Consider the following 21,039-nt stretch of genomic DNA (forward strand, 5'->3'; position numbering starts at 1 on the left):
AGACTTCCGCTGGCCAAGCCGGCTACTTCTGGTTTAGCAATCCGGCCAACATGAATGGGAATAAAACTATTTTATCGTTCAGTTCTTATAGACTTTCCAAATGTTATCGTACCTAATAGATCAAATTCTGATGTGATAATTGTGACGCTCAAATAAAACTATCCACTGGTTTATAGATGTCTCTTTTGCTATATAAGTGTATGGGGAAAAGTATTTTTTTTTTTGCAGGAAGTTGGAAGTTGCAATTCCCCTTTTTGGCCATTACATAAATTGGCTTCAAAGCTTGGGGCACTTCCTGGGGGCCTAGACTAAATTTGAATTAGATTTCTCTTTTTACCCTCAAACACTGAGCAGAAACCGTCTGCTTCGTGGTCATGCTGAGAATACAGATGTATTTCAAACTGTTTCATTGTACTCGTGCTTTACTAAACAGCATGGAAAAAAAATCCATCTTAGGATTCCAGCTGAGAACAATGAAGACAAACTATAAATATTTCCATTACAGCAATGCTTCCGCTACAGTGATAAAGCCTTCCCTGTGGTTTACCTGTACACTGGCATAATTATATACTGTATATGCACATGTAGTATGTAATATAGACTGATTACTGGTCTCTATGACAATAACATGATTTCTATATAAATAATAATAAAAATTATAAATAATAAATAATAAAGAAATGTTTTAGTTTATGAACTACAAATCCTGTCTACTACTTCTCCCACTGTTTCCTTGATTTCAGTGCATTTCTATGAAAATCCAAACTTGAAAATAATAAACTGTTTTCAGTGAGTGGGTGAGTCGACAAATCTTCAGACAGAAATGTAAATGGAAAGCAAATGTGGAGACCTAAAAAAGAAACAACCATTGTTTGTCTGGGGAACTCCTGTTTTTATTCTAAATTTAACTTTGAGTCTGATCCACTTCAGTTCCACATTCTGTACAGCATACAGCCTACACTAAAGGTTTTAGAAAATAGATTTAGACATAGGCTATATTGATAAGATAATAGAACTAGCTAGAGTCAATTAAGTTTATCTTGACATGTTTGGCAATGGACCTTTTTCACAGCAGACATGTTGACTTGTCATAGTAGGAAAAGCACAGCTGAACTTGATAACCTTAACGATGGCTCAATTCCATCAAGTGTCCCAGTAAGCTATTCCAGTGAGTCAGCATGCACAATACCAGGGGACTCATTTATAAAACTGAAAAAAAATCAGATTTATAAAACCGTGTGTACGCACACCTGTAAGCCATGTTCCCTTTATAAATCACAGATTACCTACAAGCGTGTGTACGTGGATCAGCCTCTTATCCCACCCTGTACACGTCCATTTTTAACCATAAATCGTCAATGCAAAGCACCTCGTGAATGCTGATCAGTATATGAATGACACTGGCAGTTGTTACACCGAATCATGATGACTGTTGGAAAAAAGCAAAAAACGTCTCAGACGTTCAGGAATAGCTGCAAATTTAATTATAGTTTCGGCCTGTTCTTGCACAATGTATGGAACCCTGATCTATAGACTACCTATATTAATAATATGTCCAAAACGGCAGACATTATGGCACTCGGGGACAGCTTCGATATACCAGACGTATATAATAAAATTCAACAGAACTATATATATTATATCCAAACAAGCCTTAGTGATAAAGTTGAAGATTATGTATAATATTTATATAAAAACAAACACTTAGCTGTCTGACATTTCCCTCTGGAAACAGACGGTTTCCCCCAGAGTGGCTAGGACCTGTTTTTGGACCAGGATGGCACAGTTCTGGCGTGTTGCCCTCTCTACTGGACCCAATTCAGTACATAGATCCAAGAGCTCAGCTTTAGAAAATTTAAATCGGCCTATTAGCCAGTCATCGTCCTGGTCCCTGAAGTCTCTTTTTCTCCTGATTCTTCCATTAGCGTAGTCCTCCTGCAGGGCCAGCAGTGCCATCATGCAGCATTACGCATGGGGGTCACCACAGTATTTATACGTTTACAACAATTTGTGATTGTTAACACCTTGCCAACACAGCATCAACTAGTGGTACCCCCCACCCCGAGATACAATTTGAAGACGAAATAAAGTCTAATAGGCAAACACACTTTTCTTCATGCAGGTTTTGTCACAAACAGTATTAAAGTTCGGACTGATAATGAAGACATTAAGGGTAACGATTGCGCGATAGCTTAACGGTTGTATTTTCAGACTGACATTTGATGATATATGCACAGTTTAAAGACAGATATTTAGTTATTTACACTGTTTTCTGCAGCTATCCAGTAGTAGGGTATTTGATGCTATCCTGTATTCCGTGCAGTCGGGCCATCTCCTCCTCCTGCGCTCCGTAGCGGACAATGTGACGGTGAGACAGCGCCGATTAAATACAACAAAACACATTTTTATTTAAGATTTGAGTTGGAGGTGTTTATGGAAAAGTTATCACTCAGTACAAGCGCAAATAACACTGCTGGATTTAATCTTCATGATAACGTGGATGATATGGAGTGAAAGAATGTGCTTGAGGCATCAATACTAGAAAATATTACAAGTAATCGTATTCCCATTTACTCTCTGCAGTCTGACTTCAGTTCACCACCTCACCATCTGCGTTGTCACTTCCTATTTTGTCTCCAAAATGTGCGTACGCATGGGTCAGAGTTTGCGTGGAGGACCGCACATTCTCCCGTCAAGTTTGTTTTTTATAAATCCCAACCTTTGCGTGGGAAGTGGCGTACGCACATTTTCAGCCCTGTTTTGTGCGTACGCCACGTTTATAAATGAGACCCCAGGGCCTCTCCTAAGTGGAATTCAGCCATCATTTATGGTTTTGAATACACCTGTGCTTTTCCTACTATGACATGTCAACATGTCTGCAGTGAAAAAGGTCTATTAGTATGTGATGTAATCTAGCGACATCTAGCAACTTTTTGAGCAGCCATGCTACTTTTCATAGACAATTGTTGACAACACTGCTTCCCAGCTAGCTAGCATGCTACTGGTTAGCTTGCAAGCTATGTCTCACAAACCAGCAGAGAGAGACGAGGGCATCCGCAAGCTACTTTTCGGTAGCCTTGCTAACTATCAAAATTTTGACTTTCAAAACTATCTGAATGATCAAGGTCCATAACCTTACAAACAGGATAACAAGTGATAACATGTATAACAAGTAAATTAATCTGATTGACAATTTCATACATCAGTGCGTTAAAATAATGCCAAATATCCCTTCCAGTTTTTCCCCTATTCACTCTCAGCAGCGCACCGCCGTGAGTCCATGAACAAGGCATCTGTCTATGGTGAGTTCACATGTCTGTAAAAATAGCAGGACAGTCACGTACTATCTGTTAGTTGAACAGGTGATGATCACGTTGCCGGTAGCCTACCGGTTACAAACAGGCTTGGTAGTGATCGTAAAATATACGTTAGCGACACTGTACCGTGCTGCAGATTCTGTGTTTTTAGCTGAGCTGGACCAGAGTGTGTTCGGTTAAAACAGACCGGTGATGCAGTTCTGCAGTGCTGTCACTGTTCTCCGGGAAGTTAACTGGAAGTGAATGTAGCCGCGGCGTGTTTTTATGTAGACTGACTACATCGGACTCCGTTTAAAAATAGCCTTTGCAAGTTGGTAACTTAGGAGGCAATGAGGCCTTGTGTGGTCTTTGGCACCCAGTCATAATTTGGTTTTAATAAAAACTCAATGTCAGGATTGTGCAGACTTGGACCCAAATTGCAGAGAGTGAGCAGACCATTAGGCAGCGGGAAGGTTTTGAAGATTTATTAAAGGAAAACCGCTGACAACGAAAAGTGTCCAGAGGTAGGCGGGTAATCTTAAAAACAGGAAAACAAAACATTAGAAAAGCCAAACTAAGGGACAAAAGGAGCACACAGACTAAATATGGTAGTAACGAGAGACAAGGTGACATGAGGGCTGACGAACAGGTGAGACACATCACACACAATCACAGAGGCGTGAAAACACACAAGGCAGGAAGTAAAACAAAACATGACACAAAAGAAAATGATACTACAAAATAAAACAGGAAACTGAACAAAACCTAGGATCATGACATTTAACTCCTGGCTGTTTTGGAAGAAGGAAATAATTAGTGAAAAAGTGAGTTTTCTTTAAGTGCTGTATAGTGTAGAGCAGATATCTTCAAGGGGGGTCAGGGACCCCTAGGGGGTCCTCAGAGTTACTGCAGGTACAATTTAAAGTAAAGTTTTTTTGAAAATGAAAATGTCCAACATATTATTAACAAATATAAATCAGCTTATTCGTGAAAAAAATAAAATATTATTGACACTGGCCTATATAGGTAGCCATTCACAGATATAGTTGATCAAGATTCACTGTGCTTCATGTACTGTATGTTTAACGTTAAAACATGATTTACAAAATAAATAATTTTAATAGCTTATGCACTAAAAAGGTATGTAAAAAGGCTTTAGACCGCCCTACACGTTATTGTAGGCCCAGTTTCACAACTTCATTTAATACAATATATGTGGTAGGGGGTCCCTGATCTGTCTCGATTTCAGTTAAAGGATCCTTGGCTTAAACAACGTTGAAGACCCCTGGTGTAGTGACTTTATTAAAGTAGCGTAGCCTAGTCTAGTGTTAAATTCAAATTTGACATGGGAATTTTGGTGTGGTGTTAACACCCCCCTTACCCCTGGATTGTGGTGTTCCCGCACCTGCCATATCCCACTTTAAAGCTATAGTGCGTAGTTTCTGTCGCCCCCATGAGGAAGTAATGACAACAAAACTGTCAGCGCATCCACATGACACAAGCCTTCCGTGATGGTGCACCACCCCCACCCCTCCTCCACACAGTTGCTAGTAGCCAAGGAGGACACGGAGGATTAAAAAAACATGATGGACTCTTCAGAAGAGGTCATTATCTTCACTCGAGTTTCTGCGTGCGAAAGTCGCCGGACGACCCAATCTTCTGAACATAGTTATGCTGAGAAATCCAGAGAGAGTTGTGTGGAGCTGATAGTCTTACTTAGCTTTGTAGCAACTCATTTGGTAACTGCTTGAATGTAACGGACGTTCATTTATGTAAAAAAATTCTGCACTAAAGCTTTAAATTTGACATTGTAATTTTGGTGTGGTGTTAACACCCCCCCCTTGTGTCCCCACCTGCCAGATACCACTTTAACCCCTGCTAACAAGGGGGCACTAGAGTGGTTCAAGACTTTGAGTCTGCATCTTTAGTCCCAGTACTTCACTCTCACAGTTATACTGACCTTGTGTGACTTTGAATGTCTGTAAATGCGGTGTCAAAATCGCTGCCAGCTTCATTTCAAATTGAAGCCGAACCAAATGTGTTTGTATAACTTCCCAGCACGCTGCTGTCAGACTGAATCCAAAGCGAGCCGAGCTCCCAGAGAAAAAAAAAAACATTTGGTGGAAAAAACACAATGAGCTGCAGCAGAACAGCGCCGAAGCAAAGGTTACACATCCACAGTGGAGAAAGCCATAAAAGAGAGTTTCACGGTGCCTGGCTCACCCTCGGGGGGCTGGGTGGGAGGGGGCGGGGGGGGGGGCTTGTCTGCTCAGAGAGGTGGATATATTTACCAGACAAGCAGGAGTGGAGGTGTGAAACGCCCGCCGGGGGGTCACATCAGCGGTGTCTGTCTCTGTTTCTGGGGTTCGAAGGCAAAGATGGAGAGATTTACACCAATAAGAGGTGAGGGTGGAGGGGGCGGGGTTATTGATCCTAAGGATGGTTTGAAGTAAATACAGTTTAAGATGAAAAGTGTCATGGAGGAGACATCGTGTCCCTGGAGGGAGAGAGCCGACGTCTCCTCCGCTTCACATGGATGTTTGGTGTTTCTTTGTCTGCCGGTTTTAGCTTCTCTTTATTTTCTGTCTGTCCGTCTGTCTGTCTGTGTGTTTGTTGTCTACCTGTCTGTGCACCTGGCTCCCTCATCGGTCAGGAAGAAAGATGCACACACAGGCTAGAGTGGTTAGGGTTTTTTGGGAAAGTATCTCTAGGTTATTTCCAAAAAATGATGTCTTTATTTTATTTATGCAAAAGCTGTGAGAAATACAGTACCAGTCAAAAGTTTGGACACACTTTCCCATTCAAACTTTCGACTGGTACTGCTATCTTCTAGTGTCTGGTAGGCATAACACGTTTTGAAATGCCTTTGCCTAAAACTATAAAACTATGAATGATAAAAATGACTAAAATATAACTAAAACTAATAAGCATTTTCGTTTAAAGACCAAGACAGTGCTCCCTACCTCACAATTTTGTGTCTGTCTCATAATTTTATTATTTGCCGTGTTTTTTTCACTTTCGGGTAGAAATGGGCCTCCGCGAGTTGTATGCGCCCCTTTTACACAGAAATGGATCAAAAAGTGTCTATATGTCTTTTAAATTAAAATACCGATATACAGGAAACGACTTAATGACTGCGAATGAGCGTATTGGCAGTTTCATTTTGAGAGTTTCTGATTTTATTTCTTGTTTCCCCTCCCCTGCGTCCTCTAATAACAGCTGACAGTAGATTAGACGTTTTCACAGCTCTGTGCCGGCTCCAAAAAACCTGAAGAAACAACAACAATCCCAGAGATAAAGCTCTCCGTCTCGCCTGTGACTCACACAATCCTATGCTGTGTGTGTGTGCTGAAGGTGTAGCCAGTTTAAAGATACATTCTGAACAGTCTGCATACGTTACGCGTTCAATGTAGCCAAAGTTGCGCAACCTTGCCCCTATTTTCAGCTGTTACTAACTGTTGCCAAATGGTTATGTGATGTGTAAATCAATGTTGTTTTTATTTATTTTCAAAAACTATGTGCACTAAACCCCCCACAAGAGTCACAACCCAATAAAAATTACTATAAAAAAACCTCTGCCTCTCTCCTTCGTGGTTGTCCAACTGTTAGAGAACCAAAACCTAAATATTAAAACTATCTTAAAGCGTTTACTTGGTAATAACATGAGCCCTCCGAGGCAAGATGAAGGCGTGCACTTCAAAACATCCATCACAGCTGGCCATGCGTCTACCTCCAGCTGTGGCTGAAATGTCCTTTCTCAGTATCAGACACTGAGTCAGACAATCCCATTATAGCTTCCAGCATTAGGCCGCACATTCAGGCCAATTTAGGTGAGTCACTGCCCGCCATCATACTTTACTCTGCAGATGGGCTTTGGAGGATCAATTTAAAAAGAGAAGAAGGTCTTAGCTCTCAAATTTATATGAAATGAGGGAGCACGGGGTGGATGTTTCTGCGGATGGAGAAAAAGAAAAAATTTGAGTTTTTTGCTCAAGTTGTTGACAGTATTTATGTCTATTTTCAACTGTTTTCATAGAAGCGACATAATTATGGTTAATTTGTTCCACTTCAGATTATTTCATTTAAATCAACAGGGTTTCTGGCACATGTTTGGATTACAATGGGATGTCAGCCCTGGCTCCTACAAAATAGGTTTACATTCTACTAATACATTTTGGAATAAACTTAGTAGCGTAGATTATGTGCATTGGCAATGCTTTTTTTTCAATCCAGGAATTGTGATTCCCTAATATCACACGGTTGGATATACACAGCTTGACACTTTGACACCGGGTACATGGGTTTAGGTCCCACTGTTTAGGTTTAGGCTAGGGATGTGCCTGTATCACAATTTCATAGCGTGACAATTGTGGCCAAAATATTAAAGGGTAACTACCATTTTTTTCAACCCTATGTTCCTATGTTTTTGTGTCTAAGTGACTGATGGGAACAACAATCTTTGACACTGGTCCAGCATAAAGTGAGGTCGCTGCAGTCGGCAGCGGCAAAACAAGCTACAATGTAAGTTAATAGGACAATTGTGCATCTTGTATTTAAGTTCATAAAGTGCTTGTTTTGCCGCTGACAGGCGACAAAAAAAAAGTGTGACAACATTATGGAAAGGATCCCTACAGAGATAGACCTTTAAAACCTTTTTGAGACCTTTCTGTTTAACCAGAAACAGCTCTTAAATCACTAGCACTAAACCCACCAGACTCCATTTAAAAATAATACTTTGAGTGTGTATAGAGCCAACATATTTTCACATGTAAATCAGTAAACTATGTGTTTATTTCTACCAAAACTAGAGTTGTGATGGTTGGAAAAGTGGAAAGACGACCAAAACCTGCTTTTCTTAGTTGAATTTTGTTTCTGTTGTCTTTGAATGAAGTGTATTTTGTGATGCTAAAAGTACTGTTTATTTACATGAAGTCTGGTGGCTTTAGCGAACACTAACAAAAAGATCAACCTCCTTAGAAATCCTTTCCATAATGTTGTCAGACACTTAGAATATTAATCTGAGCCTGTCAGCGGCAAAACGAGCACTTTAGTGAAGGTAAATACAAGCTGGACAATTGTCCTATTAACTTACATTGTAGCTTGTTTCACCACTGCCGACTGCAGCGATCTCTCTTAATACTGGACCAATATCAAAGATTGTTGTTCCCATCAGTCACTTAGACACAAAAACATAGGACAATAGGTTGAAAAAAATGGTAGTTACCCTTTAACTGTGAACTGTGGGACTGCCATTAGATCTTAAATATAGCGAAATGACTTCACACCTTGTTTGCCCTGGATTTTATCAAACTAATGGACTGCATGTTTCAACTCTGCAAAAGCATTAAAGAGATAATACATTTTTAGTGGCATTTGGAGTTTTAGCTCCAGTAGCAGAACTAATTTCCGTCCATACTAACATATCACATCCATTGGGCATGTGCGAACAGGAAGCAGATTGTTGGACGTTACTCTGCGGTTGAAAATCATGGATAATTATCGATCAGTTGATTTAATCGTAATGTTTAAAACTGAGTTTCTCCACAGCGAAGCATGCAAAAACACCACTTTAAAGCTTGTTCACCACAGATGGGCTCATACGTTTTTTTTAGTTTTTTTGGGAAATTTGTCATACAGCATGAAAAACCATAGAAATATGACCAAAACAACCGATTAGTCGACTAAAAGGGGCCAACCCGACTAAAACACTTTGTCAAGGTTGAAAAAAGATTGTGGCTTTCATAATAAACGAAAAATAAAATCCAGAAACTTCAGTAACAGAAGTCAGATGTTCTGTTTTTTATTTTAGCTGTCTTGATTGCTCTTGAAGCGACTTATTGTAATTGTTGGGGCTTTGTAAATTATAGAGGGTGGTCTAGACCTACTCTATCTGTAAAGTGTCTCGAGATAACCTATGTTATGATTTGATACTATAAATAAAATTGAATTGAATTGAATTGATTGGACTCCTTTAAACCTGATCATCACATCAGGTATATTTAGGGTTGGGTACCAAAACCCGGTGCTAATATGGCGCCAGTCCCTAAACAATCGGTGTCTACCGGAATGAATAGCAACGCGGATTTCGGTGCCTCATTTCGGTGCCACTTAAATGCCTGCGCTGCTCTCTGATGCTCTAAAACGGACACAAAAGGCAACAGAAGCGTCACTGCACAGGGCACTAGTTAACACTACATTTGCCAGCAGGTAATGTTGGGGCTCCTGCACACTGCCTGCGTGGCGTTTCTGTTGCGTGTCAGTTGTGTGGCGGCTGCGTGGCGTTTCCTATGTCTTTGCACACCAGAAACGTGTCTGACGCAGCGCTGCTGCTGCTAGCCTTGTCTGTACACATGTATGTTGCCCATTGATAAAATGAAATAATATGTTCTTCAGCTTTATTTTATTTTTTCATTTTCATGTTAAATATAAATATATACTGATTTGATTACAGCAAAGACAACGTCAGCAGTATTGACGGCAATATAGGCTACAGAATATTTGGTTCTGTATTGACAGGTGCAATATTAGAAAATCTATAATTATTTATTATAATATTTTTAAATTACATTTATATCTGCATTTATGTCAAAACCTAGAGACTTTCAAACATCAAAATGTCATTTATTAAATGTATTTGTGTCAAAATGACATAAACATCGTTTTGTATTCTATTTTTCCTGGAAACACTTCCAACACGCTTGCGTGTCGCGTGAAAAATAGGCGGCAGAGACGTGCGTGTCACGCAGGCAGTGTGCAAGCTCTAACCTGTTAACATGGGAGTCAAAATAAAAACGGAGACGCCACGCAGCTGACACTCTCACGCCACGCAGCCAGTGTGCAGAGCCGTTAGCCTACCGTTAGCTAGTACCTGGCTTCAACACGGTTAAAGTGCTGACAGCTAAACGGTCTAACGTGTGGCGGTATTTCCCTGTAGAAGATTCCAACACCGGGACGTCCAACAGTCTGCAGCTGCCGTTGTCGGAAAAACAACACAGATGGTGCGTTCACTTGAAACTAGTAAGCCTCGTGGTGCATTCAAAGTTATTGGAAAATACCCTTTTCCCATCCGGTGGTTGTTTTTGTCGTTTTAACAGCAATTTACTGGTGGGGTAAGTTCTTGTTATGATTTCTTGTTATTACATTTTTTATAAATCATTTTTAATCATTTAAATATCGGTTTAAAAGTATCGTTTTAGCACAGGTATCGGAAAAAACCAAAATGATACCCAACCCTAGGTATATTAGAAAAATAACTAGTGTCAGGTAAACCTCTCTCCTTTCCTGTGCAGCTTTCTATTCATCTGACAAACTGGAGTATCAATCTCCAGGTCTGTTCAGGTCTCTCTCTCTCTCTCTCTCTCTCTCTCTCTCTCTCTCTCTCTCTCTCTCTCTCTCTCTCTCTCTCTCTCTACCACTCCTGTCTCTCTCCCTCTCACCACAACAATCCAATTAAACCATGAAAACATCTGATTCTATTCACCGAGGGAGTCATTCAGGCTCAGATAAACACACAAACAAGGCCAACAATGAACATCAAACGCAATCGCTCACAAGTCTGTTTCTTTTTCCCCTCCTCAAAAGAGAGATGGATGGAAGGAGGGGGTTGGTGGAGGTACAGTAGCAATGCCCGGCTCTGAGGCTCTGTGTTGGGGAGGGGGGGGGTGGGAGGGTCACAGGGAGTCGAGCCGTGCGTCGCCGCAGGCTCGCTATTTCTGAGCAAAAGGTTTCCAGGAGCTGAAAATCAATGTTAATCTGAGGCCACCTGGGCATGTAAACAGAACCATAATGGAAGTATATATACACCCACACCCACACCCACACACACACCACACACACACACACACACACACACACACACACACACACACACACACACACACACACACACACACACACACACACACACACACACACACACACACACACACACACACACACACACACACACACACACACACACACACACACACACACACACACACACACACACACAAAAACAACAAATACACCTCCACCTCATCATACTATCCAGACATCATATGTACTGTTCACACTGCTGCAGGCGATCGAAGAGAGAATGGATGAGCCACAGATGGAGAGGAAAGAGAGATGAAATGATTTTAAAAAACTGAGGAATATAAAGGAAAAGAAAGACTACAGTAAAGAAGACAGAGAGGGAATAAGAGAATATCTTTTGAAATAATTGTGTTATCTCTCCAGTAGAGTTCCTCTTCTGGGGCCTCACGGTGGAACAAAACCTTACTGACGCACACACTTTATGTCGACTGGAAAGTTTTTGAAAAAATGTAAATGTATTAACATGAGGCCAACATATCATTAGCAAATATAAATCAGCCTATTTGTGAGGGGAAAAAAACACTGATGATAGGCTTACTGGCCAATAGGTAAGGTAGTCACTAAGGTAACCATCCACAGATCCAGTTCATCCTAAGGATTTACTCCTCACATATATGTTTATCATAAAAACACAATTCATAAAATCATGCCAGCAAATACTTTTTTATAAGCTTAGTATTTGATTCACTAAAAATGTATGTATAAAGGCTTTAGACTGCCCACGTTATTGTAGGCCCAGTTTATTATGCAACTTAATTTTATACAATATATGTAAGTAGTGGGTCCCTGCTCTTTCTCTCTCAGCCAAGGGGTCCTTGGCTTAAAAACCGTTGACGACCCCTGCCCTAGATCATACCCTAGTCTATATCGACTGTAATGGAAAATGTTATAGTTATGAATTATGCTTACTTGAAACAAGAACACAAGAACACTGTTATATTGAAAAAGGTTACTAAGAGCAAACGGAAACTATTTTTGTTATATTTAAATCGTGTCAGCATCTGCAAAACAGACACAGCTTGTTCTGTGGTTCAACCTAAGGCCATGAAGACGGCATGTTCAGGCTGGACGGCTGCGAGACATTATCACATTTTCGCACCTAGACACAAGCGCGCTTAGACGGTTCCTGTTTTTAAAGGTTCAGCTTATGACCATGTGGGTGCTTCCTCTTTTATTGTATAAAGGATGCTGACATTCTGCATGTACTTTGAGAGCTCTTTCTCTGCACTCTGCAGCAGTGCGGTGAAACCAGCTGTCCACTCTCAAGCAATAATACGTATGACTCTTCCACATTGTACTCTGATGTTTTGTGAAAGTTGTGTTTCTGCTTGAAAGTAATAAAACAAACAATTGAAGACATCTTTACTCACTCTGCTACATAGAAACTTCCACCACACGACAACGATTCATTTAGGGGATTGCTAATTAACAGAGGCACCGTTATTGCGTCTGTTGCTTAGCGCCGCCCAAGACGATTTGTGATTGGTTTAAAGAAATGCCAATAAAACCAGAGCACGTTTTTTTTCCCATCCCGGAATGCTGTGTGGACTAGCCAGACCCTCCTCCGCAGCGCTGTGGAGGAAGGTCTGACAATGCGAGACTATAACATACCCAAAAGACAACTGTGGAGAGTCGGATTTTCATGAGGTAGAGGGATGTTTTGTCAAATACAATGGCTCATTGTGAGAGAGAGAGAGACAGAGAGAGAGAGAGAGAGAGAGAGAGAAAGAGAGACATTTTGTTTGTTTGCTTTTGTCTTTGTTTTCTTTCTTACATTTGACACTAGCGATTTTACTGGATATTGTTTTCATGTTTTTTACTCAATGAATTGTACGTATGTATTTCTTCTCACATTATTATCCTTGATGCTTTGGCAATATTGTTATTTCTGACATTCATGCCAATAAAGCAATTTGAATTGAATTGAGAGAGAGAGAGAGAGAGAGGGGGCTGAACATTATGTAGAGACAGACAGGTAACATAAAAAGAAAACAGAGGGAGGTCAGTCCAGATCAGACCCAACCCTATGTCAAGGCCAGATAGAGTGCATCTTTACACACACACACACACACACACACACACACACACACACACACACACACACACACACACACACACACACACACACACACACACACACACACACACAATGTAGCAGCCTTAGGCCAACACATTTAGCTTCCATGAATAAAGTATTAAGCAGAGAGAATACAGCTTCAGCCAAGAGTCGCTGGAATCGGACAAAACGCTGAACAAACTGGATCAGCATCAGGAGCAGCTGCCGAGTGCAACCAGATGTTTTTAAATAAAGAAACAAAAATCTTTTTCATCATGTGTGATAAACACACTTATTTCTCGGTTTCCCTTTAGCAGCTGCCACCCGTGAGTATTTCCATGGAATGAAAACACCAAACGAAAAAAAAATTATTGGAACAAAAAGCTCCAGATGGGTACATTTTCACTGCGTCATACTCTGAAAGCCACGCCGCACGCTGCGCTCATTGACTTGTATTGCGTGAAGGTGCAATCTCGTCTATTCCGTCTGCTAGCAAACAACAGAGAAATGTCTAAAAGCTGCCGTGTGGTAATATTCACTACCAGCAGGGTAAATAACCCATGCCTTAAGTTTTATAGATGCCACCGATCAGAAAGAGCTCTCATGAAGACAAAAGTGGAAACAGACATGAGGAATCAGCAGAAACAATGGGAAGACTGTGGGATCCTGACACTAAAGCTAACGTTGCATCCGACGTTACGTTCGCAGCAAGCATTTTGTTACCAAATCACATATCCAAACGTCAGTTTTAGGCTAACTATATGTCTGTTAGTTAAGCTAACACACGTAACGTCAGACATAAGGTTAGCTTAGTGACAGGATCCCAGTCAGTTCTTCCTTGCCGATTCCTCACGTCTGTATCCATGTTTGTCTTTGTAAAAGCACTGTTTTTCGGTTCGGCATCTTTATAAAAACTTGCATTATGGGTTCTTTATATTGTTGGTAGTTCATATCCCCCATGGGCGCAGGGGGGGACACACATTATAACCAAACCTCAGGATATTTGGAGCGTCATTTCCTGCATTCTGGGGAATTCAATTGAATAAAAATGTATATTGACATAAAATCTAATTTCATTATTCTCCTGTATTTGCATCTTGTTAACGTTGCGACACTGCAACACAAACATGCAATGCAAGCAGGGTTTCTGCAAGTCAGATTTAAGACTTTTTGAGACCTTTTGAAGACCATTATGAATGAAATTGAAGACCTTTATCACAACATCAAATGAGTCGTAATTCAGTTTTTTCCCCCAAAGCTTCCCCAAAGCTGAAGAATAACATCAGTTTTATGTCTGTGGTACAATCTGAAAGAGACTCGCGCCAGTGACACGAAAGCTGATTGGCTGCAATACGAGTTGCATGTTGGTCTTATGTGTAGTCGTAATACAGCGGAATTATATTTGGACTAACGACAGAAATAACTACAACACCACAGAATAAAAAAAGGAAGATTAGGAACTGTTTAAAAATGATTTAAGACCTAGAACGTAAGACTTTTTAAGGCCTATGCATTTTGATTTTGAAATTTTAGACTTTTAAAGCAACACTAGAGAACTTTTCCCGCTTCGGTCCCCCTACAGGTTGGAAGCGTAATTGTCCATTACATTACATGTAATGTAATGGACAATTTCACTTCCAACCTGTAGGGGGGGCCAAAGCGGGAAAAGTTCTCTAGTGTTGCTTTAAAGACCCTGCACAAACCCTCACTGTTTAATCGTTGGGAAGAATATGTTTTGAGCCCCCTGAACAATTATTTTGACCTCTTTTGGGGAGCAGTCCTTTTCCCCTCCGGTGGGGCAGGACTTAAATGCGCTCTGTCTCTTTGGACAATCATGCGATTAATTCGCGACGTAACATTTTAATCGATTGACAGCCCTGATCTCTATTATTTGTGAAACAATCAGCTGTACTCACTGGACTGTGGCAGCATGGAGGTGTACACCTTTGGGTCGATGGTGCTCATGGGCGGAGGCAGCAGTGGGTTGGTGAAGCTCCGTAGCGGGTGCGTGGGCCGCACGCAGGCCGTCGGGATGGTCCGAGCGTTCCCGGCCTGGGACTCCTCCGCAGCGGCAGCAGCGGGGGCTCCTGGGATTGGGCCAACACCCAGAACATGTTCCCCCGGCGGTGCGGAGGAGCCGGGGAGCAGCGGAGGAGCCGTCTGGGGCAAAGGCTGCTGCTGGAGGAGAGGATTGGTGGAGCTGTCTGAAGGCATCACTGAAGAAGAGGGAGGAGGAGATGAAGGGAGTAAAGGGGTGAAAAGAATTGTCGGGAGGATATAAAGACATGAGAGATGTTTGGGATGAATTTGGGTATGGGAGAAAGGAAAGAATGGGAACGGAGAGAGGGAAGGGCGAAAGACAAAATATCCAATTATTGTAAGGTGTGAAGACTCATTTGGAGAAAAGTGTGAATATTTTTGCCTCAACATCCCTAAAGCATTTCAGGGTTTTTCATAGACAGCTTCTGCGTAGATGTAGGCAGTAAAATGCTGAGAAAATATGGTACTACTGTGTAAATTACTGTTGCTGCAGGACTGCTGTGGGACTGAGAATGTTACTGTCAGGAATGTAAATGCAAATCCAGTCTGAATGGACCTTCTACCGTATGCTTCATGGCCCTGTGGTCCTTGAACATGTGTTTATGTACAAATAGATAGAAGATACATATATATAAATGGAACGGTCATGTTTGTCTACAGTCTGTTTTTTGACGCGTTTTTCTTCCATGAAAGCAGAAGCAATTTCATATTTTACATAGTGAAAGGCGCACGTATCTTTCAAACAGTATAATTCAATAACTTGATTCTAAACATCAATCTTATCCTCATGCATGAAGAAATCCGGAGTTCTGCCAGGTTTGCAGTTTTGTTCTTATACTTTGTTGAGTGTAACTCGCTGGGGTTTCTGTGTTTCTATGTCGGCTAAGTGTCTTCACACTGAGAAATCCCATTTTTATCTCGTCAAGAGATACATGCGAGAGGAAGAGGAAGGAAAAGAAGATGAGCTTCTTGCTGAAGAAAAAGAGATCTTGACTGTTGGCAAAAAAAAAAAGCCTCAGATGTGACACGATAGATGAAACGCCTCATGTCGCTACAGCCAAATCCGATCCCAGCGAACGTGGGTGAGAGAAGACAGCCAGTAATTACATGTAGAGCCGACGAGACAAGAGGAAGAAAGAAGAGATAAAAACTGAGAGAGGGCGCGAAAGCCTCTCCTTATGGGAGGGGAAGGAGACAACCCGATCTCACTTCCAACTGGTAAAATATTGATGCTTAGTCAGTGACTATCAGCGTCAGATACCAACGCAAAAATCACCCTTAAAGGCCTCGATATACTAGCTTTTTAACAATGTGTACGAGTAGACGCAAACAGCGTTGTTTACATACTTGCCTGCATACTTTGCGCTAGAGCTGTAATCGGGCCTTAAAAGTTCGGCCCGACAAGGCCCGAACCCGACAAGTACATTTTGATTGACAGCTTTTTAAAAGCCCAAACCCGTTTACAGCCCGACATTATTCAAATGTGCGCACGCACACAGCTCTTTTGCCTTTTGTCAAGAATGAGTCATTTATACATTTTTTTACATCACTTATTCATGACTAACGTAGGCTATAGGCCATTTGGAAGTTGGAACAAAGAAATAAAATAAGTCCTCCAGAGGCCAGCCTCCATTCCACCTCCTCAGCATCCATTTTGGCGCTAATCGAAACCCATCACCTGACCGCTCATTTACCGTGCAACCCAGAGCGCAATCTTCAGCTCTACTTTGCGTGTACCTGGAGGATTAAACGTTTATCCACTAGGGGGCAGATCAGGGCCATATCATCCCTGGCTGACACCGGAACATATGCCTTGACTGGAGTGTGGAACAGCTGCTGACCTGCCTGTCGGATGATATGGTGTTTTGGTGTTTTAAGCCCCCAATGTCATCTTCCAGGCAGCGCTGCCTGGAAGGCACTAGGATTAGGTAATGGTTAAGGTTAAGATTAGGTGCCTTGAAGTCAACGGTCGCAGTGCTGCCTTGAAGTTGACGTTGGGGGCTTAAAACACAATTGAGCGGATGATATACTGCCCCCACGTTCCTGTGCTGAATTGCATTTGCGGACTCATAACGTTCATTTCTGAAGACGTGCACAACCTACCCTCCAAAGGAACACAACGACGCTCCGAAGGAACACAGGAGAGGCGTGGAAGCCATCTTACGTATTCGAACGCGTAGTTAAGAGCAAGGATGTCTGGGCCTTTAGCTATCTGTATGGAATGCACTGGGCAGAGCAACCGCTGGGCCGTGGCGCTGTAAGATGATGTAGTATTAAGAGAGACAACGTTAGCTAGTAGTATGAAAGATCGAAAATCCGCGTAGGGATGTTGGTTCAGGGGGTGGATAGGTCAAACAACACAGGACTTTCACCCAGGAGACCGGGGTCCACGTCCCGTTCTTGTCCCGTGTGTCACTGAAATGCTAGACGTGAGTCCCGAGAGTATCAAATAGTGACGCCAAGATAGAGTTTAGATTCTCTGCCCGAGCCCGAGCCCGGGTCGGGCCTATATTTCCCACCACTATCCTCGGGCCGGGCCGGACCCTTGATCAAGCATTTGTGTTTTTTTAATCATTACTTTATTAGCCTAATTGGGTGGGAAGAAAGCTATCCCATAATCATGCACAGCGTCTCCTCCACTCGCACGCATCACACCGGGACTGCTGGGCTGTATTGTGTAGCTTAAGTTCAACATGGAGCTTGAAGATAATAAAAATAAAAACAGAGGAATTAACCTTGAGCTTGGATTAAGTTTGGAGGAAAGTCGGAGGTATGGAACCATTTTAAACAAGTCTTGGGCAGTGACAACATATGTGTTGGCTTTGTCAAGTGCATTAAGTGTAATTGTAGTTGAGAACGTCAGTTATAACGGCCCACATATTAAAAAATTGTCAGGTTTAAATCGGGCAAGGGCTCATAATTAAAGTTAATGTGTCGGGCTGGTCCGGGCTCGGACACAATGTGCACGGGCTCGGGTAGGGTCGGCCTTGATTTTTTGGGCCCGATCTAAGCTTTACGCCACAAGTCCCAACCAAGCGTGTCTAAATATGGTGCTAAAGGAGACTTTTTGCATCAGGAACAAACGTCAAAGGCACCTGACCAAGCATCGCTTTCTGACGTGCCGGGAGTGAGAATGTGTTGCAGGAGAAAAGGAGAGAGACTAAAGAGGATAAAAACCTCAGAGAGCCCAAAAAAAAGAAAGTACAAAAACTCAGAGCTAAAATGTTTGGCCGCAAAATGACCTGCTCTCGAGGAATTGTAATTGGTTTCGTTCTTTTTTTCACAGAACAATCTCAACTCATCAGGAAAGCACAATGTCACTGAGAGACCGAGACCATAAAAAGTTCACCAAGATGGTGCCTATGCCCTCCTAATTAAACCGCAGAATATGGTGCTTGTGTCTGATTTCCAGAAAGAAACATTATAGTGTTAACACATCATTTGTTAGTGCCATTTTTACAAAAATAAAAACAATTTTGTGATAATCAACAAAACAAAGTTTTTTTTCATGGATGTTCTCCAAGTGAGGAAATAAAATATTCACTTTACTTGAAGGTATCTACATAAGAGTGACATGACACTGTCATGACACATGAACCCTAACCCTAACTCTAAGGGAAAGAGTTCAAATTATTACTACTTTTTAATGGTATGTGTACTAAGGCAAGTAATTCAGATAGTATTTTTGAATTTTTAAATGTTTTTAGTCCTTTTTAATGTGACGATAGATTGGGATAGAATTTTTTTTATATTGCGATGCCGGGGCATTGATTTTCATAACATATTTCATAATATATATATATATTTTTTTTTTTTTTGTAATTTATTTTAATCATTTATTTTGTAATGTCTCCAGGAGAGATGCCAGGGTAGGTGTGGAGGTAACCTTTTAAAGTTTTATTCTCCCGCTGTCCGTCCTGTCCAGTGGTTCTCTCTTTTAATATCTGACTTTCTTTTAAACAGCTTTTATATAACCGAACTTGGTTTTTTAAGGAGGTTTTTAAGTGTTTTATTCATACCAGTGGTCCCCTTGTGCCCGTGCCCTAATCCTAACTTGTCATGACAAAATCCGAATGAGACTTACTAAAAGAAGCGCTATTTCATAAACGTTTATGACTTGTTTATAATGTTTATGACAGTGTCATGTCACTCTTATGTAGATACCTTCAAGTAAAGTGTAACCGAATATTCTTGCATAATCCGGGTTGAAATATTATATATTAGTGCTTGATAGTCCAATAATCACTAAAGCGTAGAGCTGTAACAAATCAAAATTTTGCTGTACAATTAAATGTCTCAGAAATAATTGCGATTAACAATACAATTGTTTCAGTCAAACTGTAAAAGATTTAGTAATGTTCTTACTTTTTTAAACCAATGAAAGTATTCAATGAATCCCACGATACATCATTTGTTGTGTATCACCGTTATGTGACACGGATGTCAAATGTTAGCAATTAATTGCGGTTAACAAAGAAAACGCAATTATTTAAAAGAATTGACGATTAGACTATTATGTAATAATTGTTACAGGCCTTCTAAAGCGTATGTCATTTAAGAGAGACATAAAAACAAACTGAATGGTAAAAGGTTGTCATATTGACATTTAAAATTAGTTGATTTATTCAATTTATTCATTAATTATCTGTCTATATATATATATATATATATATATATATGTCTATATTATATGTCTATATCCTTGACGTTCCACTTCCGGGATTGCTCCGGTGCCACAGGAAATTCCGCCGGATGTATGTATTTTCGATGATGTCCGTCCCCTTCTTCTTTCTTTGTGTTGGCGTTCTAACCTCCGGTGGATTTGTGAGGACTATGGTTAACTGCTCCTCAGATCTCTGCAGGGTAAATCCAGACAGCTAGCTAGACTATCTGTCCAATCTGAGTTTTCTCTCACACGACTATTTTGCAGTGGCTCGGGGCAGAGCCCCTGACGATTGTGATTGGTTTTAAAAAATGCCAATAAACCAGAGCACGTTTTTCTCCCATCCAGGACAACCTTCTGAACATAGTCATACTGAGAAATAGAGAGAGAGTTGTGTGGAGCTGATAGTCTTAATAAGCTTTGTTGCAACTCATTTAGCAATGGCTTGAATGTAACGGACGTTCAATAATTTACAACAGTTATGCATTAAAGCTTTTATATTCAATGTGTATGTTTGTATGTATACGCCAAAATACCAAGAGAAATTCCAAGTGTAACTTAGTGTGGCAATACAACTGCTGTTTTGATTCTGACAGCATGTGGGCACAATCCGGATGATTTATCAAATCTGGGTCTTGTATCATTTCAAGCCCGACGTGCCCAGAGAGCTGCTGTGCCCCCCCATAGTCCTTGGTCATCTCTGAGTGATACAAAGTACAGTAGAGGCTACATATTTGTTTTCATCAAATTAAGTACAAATTAATCTGGAAAGTAAACAATTTAAGGCTTGTACTTTGCATGTAAATAGGGTACCGCAGTGCATAAATAAAGCATCAAAATAGAAAAATGTTTTTATCCCATCAGCATCCTCTCCTTGCCACAGACAGCAAAGGAAACCGAGGCTGGTTTCTGAAATAATTTTTCATATTCTTTACCACATCCCTGTTTATAAAACAGATGTCATCTTTATAGGAGCCATGTCGAGTATGATTTCTTTTATTGTGAAGAATTTATAGGAAATGAAATACGTTTATCACTGAATTAGCGGAGCTTTGTTAGCCACTAGTCTTCAATAAAAACAAGGGGCTGGAGCACAGCTTAGACCTGCTGTCTCCACAAAGTGCGTC

General features: G+C 41.0%; 1 protein-coding gene across 4 annotated transcripts in view; it reads right to left on the reverse strand.

Annotated features, from left to right (window-relative positions):
• Window positions 1–21,039, reverse strand: part of dcc (DCC netrin 1 receptor) — a 338,290-nt gene that overhangs the window by 22,744 nt on the left and 294,507 nt on the right. For all 4 annotated transcript variants that reach the window (XM_039780568.1, XM_039780567.1, XM_039780566.1 and 1 more), the window contains exon 27: window positions 15,126–15,425. In XM_039780568.1, the coding sequence (XP_039636502.1) occupies window positions 15,126–15,425 (300 nt within the window). The remainder of the gene's footprint in view (window positions 1–15,125; window positions 15,426–21,039) is intronic.

Source organism: Perca fluviatilis, chromosome 17 (genome assembly GCF_010015445.1).
Source record: "Perca fluviatilis chromosome 17, GENO_Pfluv_1.0, whole genome shotgun sequence".
Classification (NCBI taxonomy): Eukaryota; Metazoa; Chordata; class Actinopteri; order Perciformes; family Percidae; genus Perca; species Perca fluviatilis.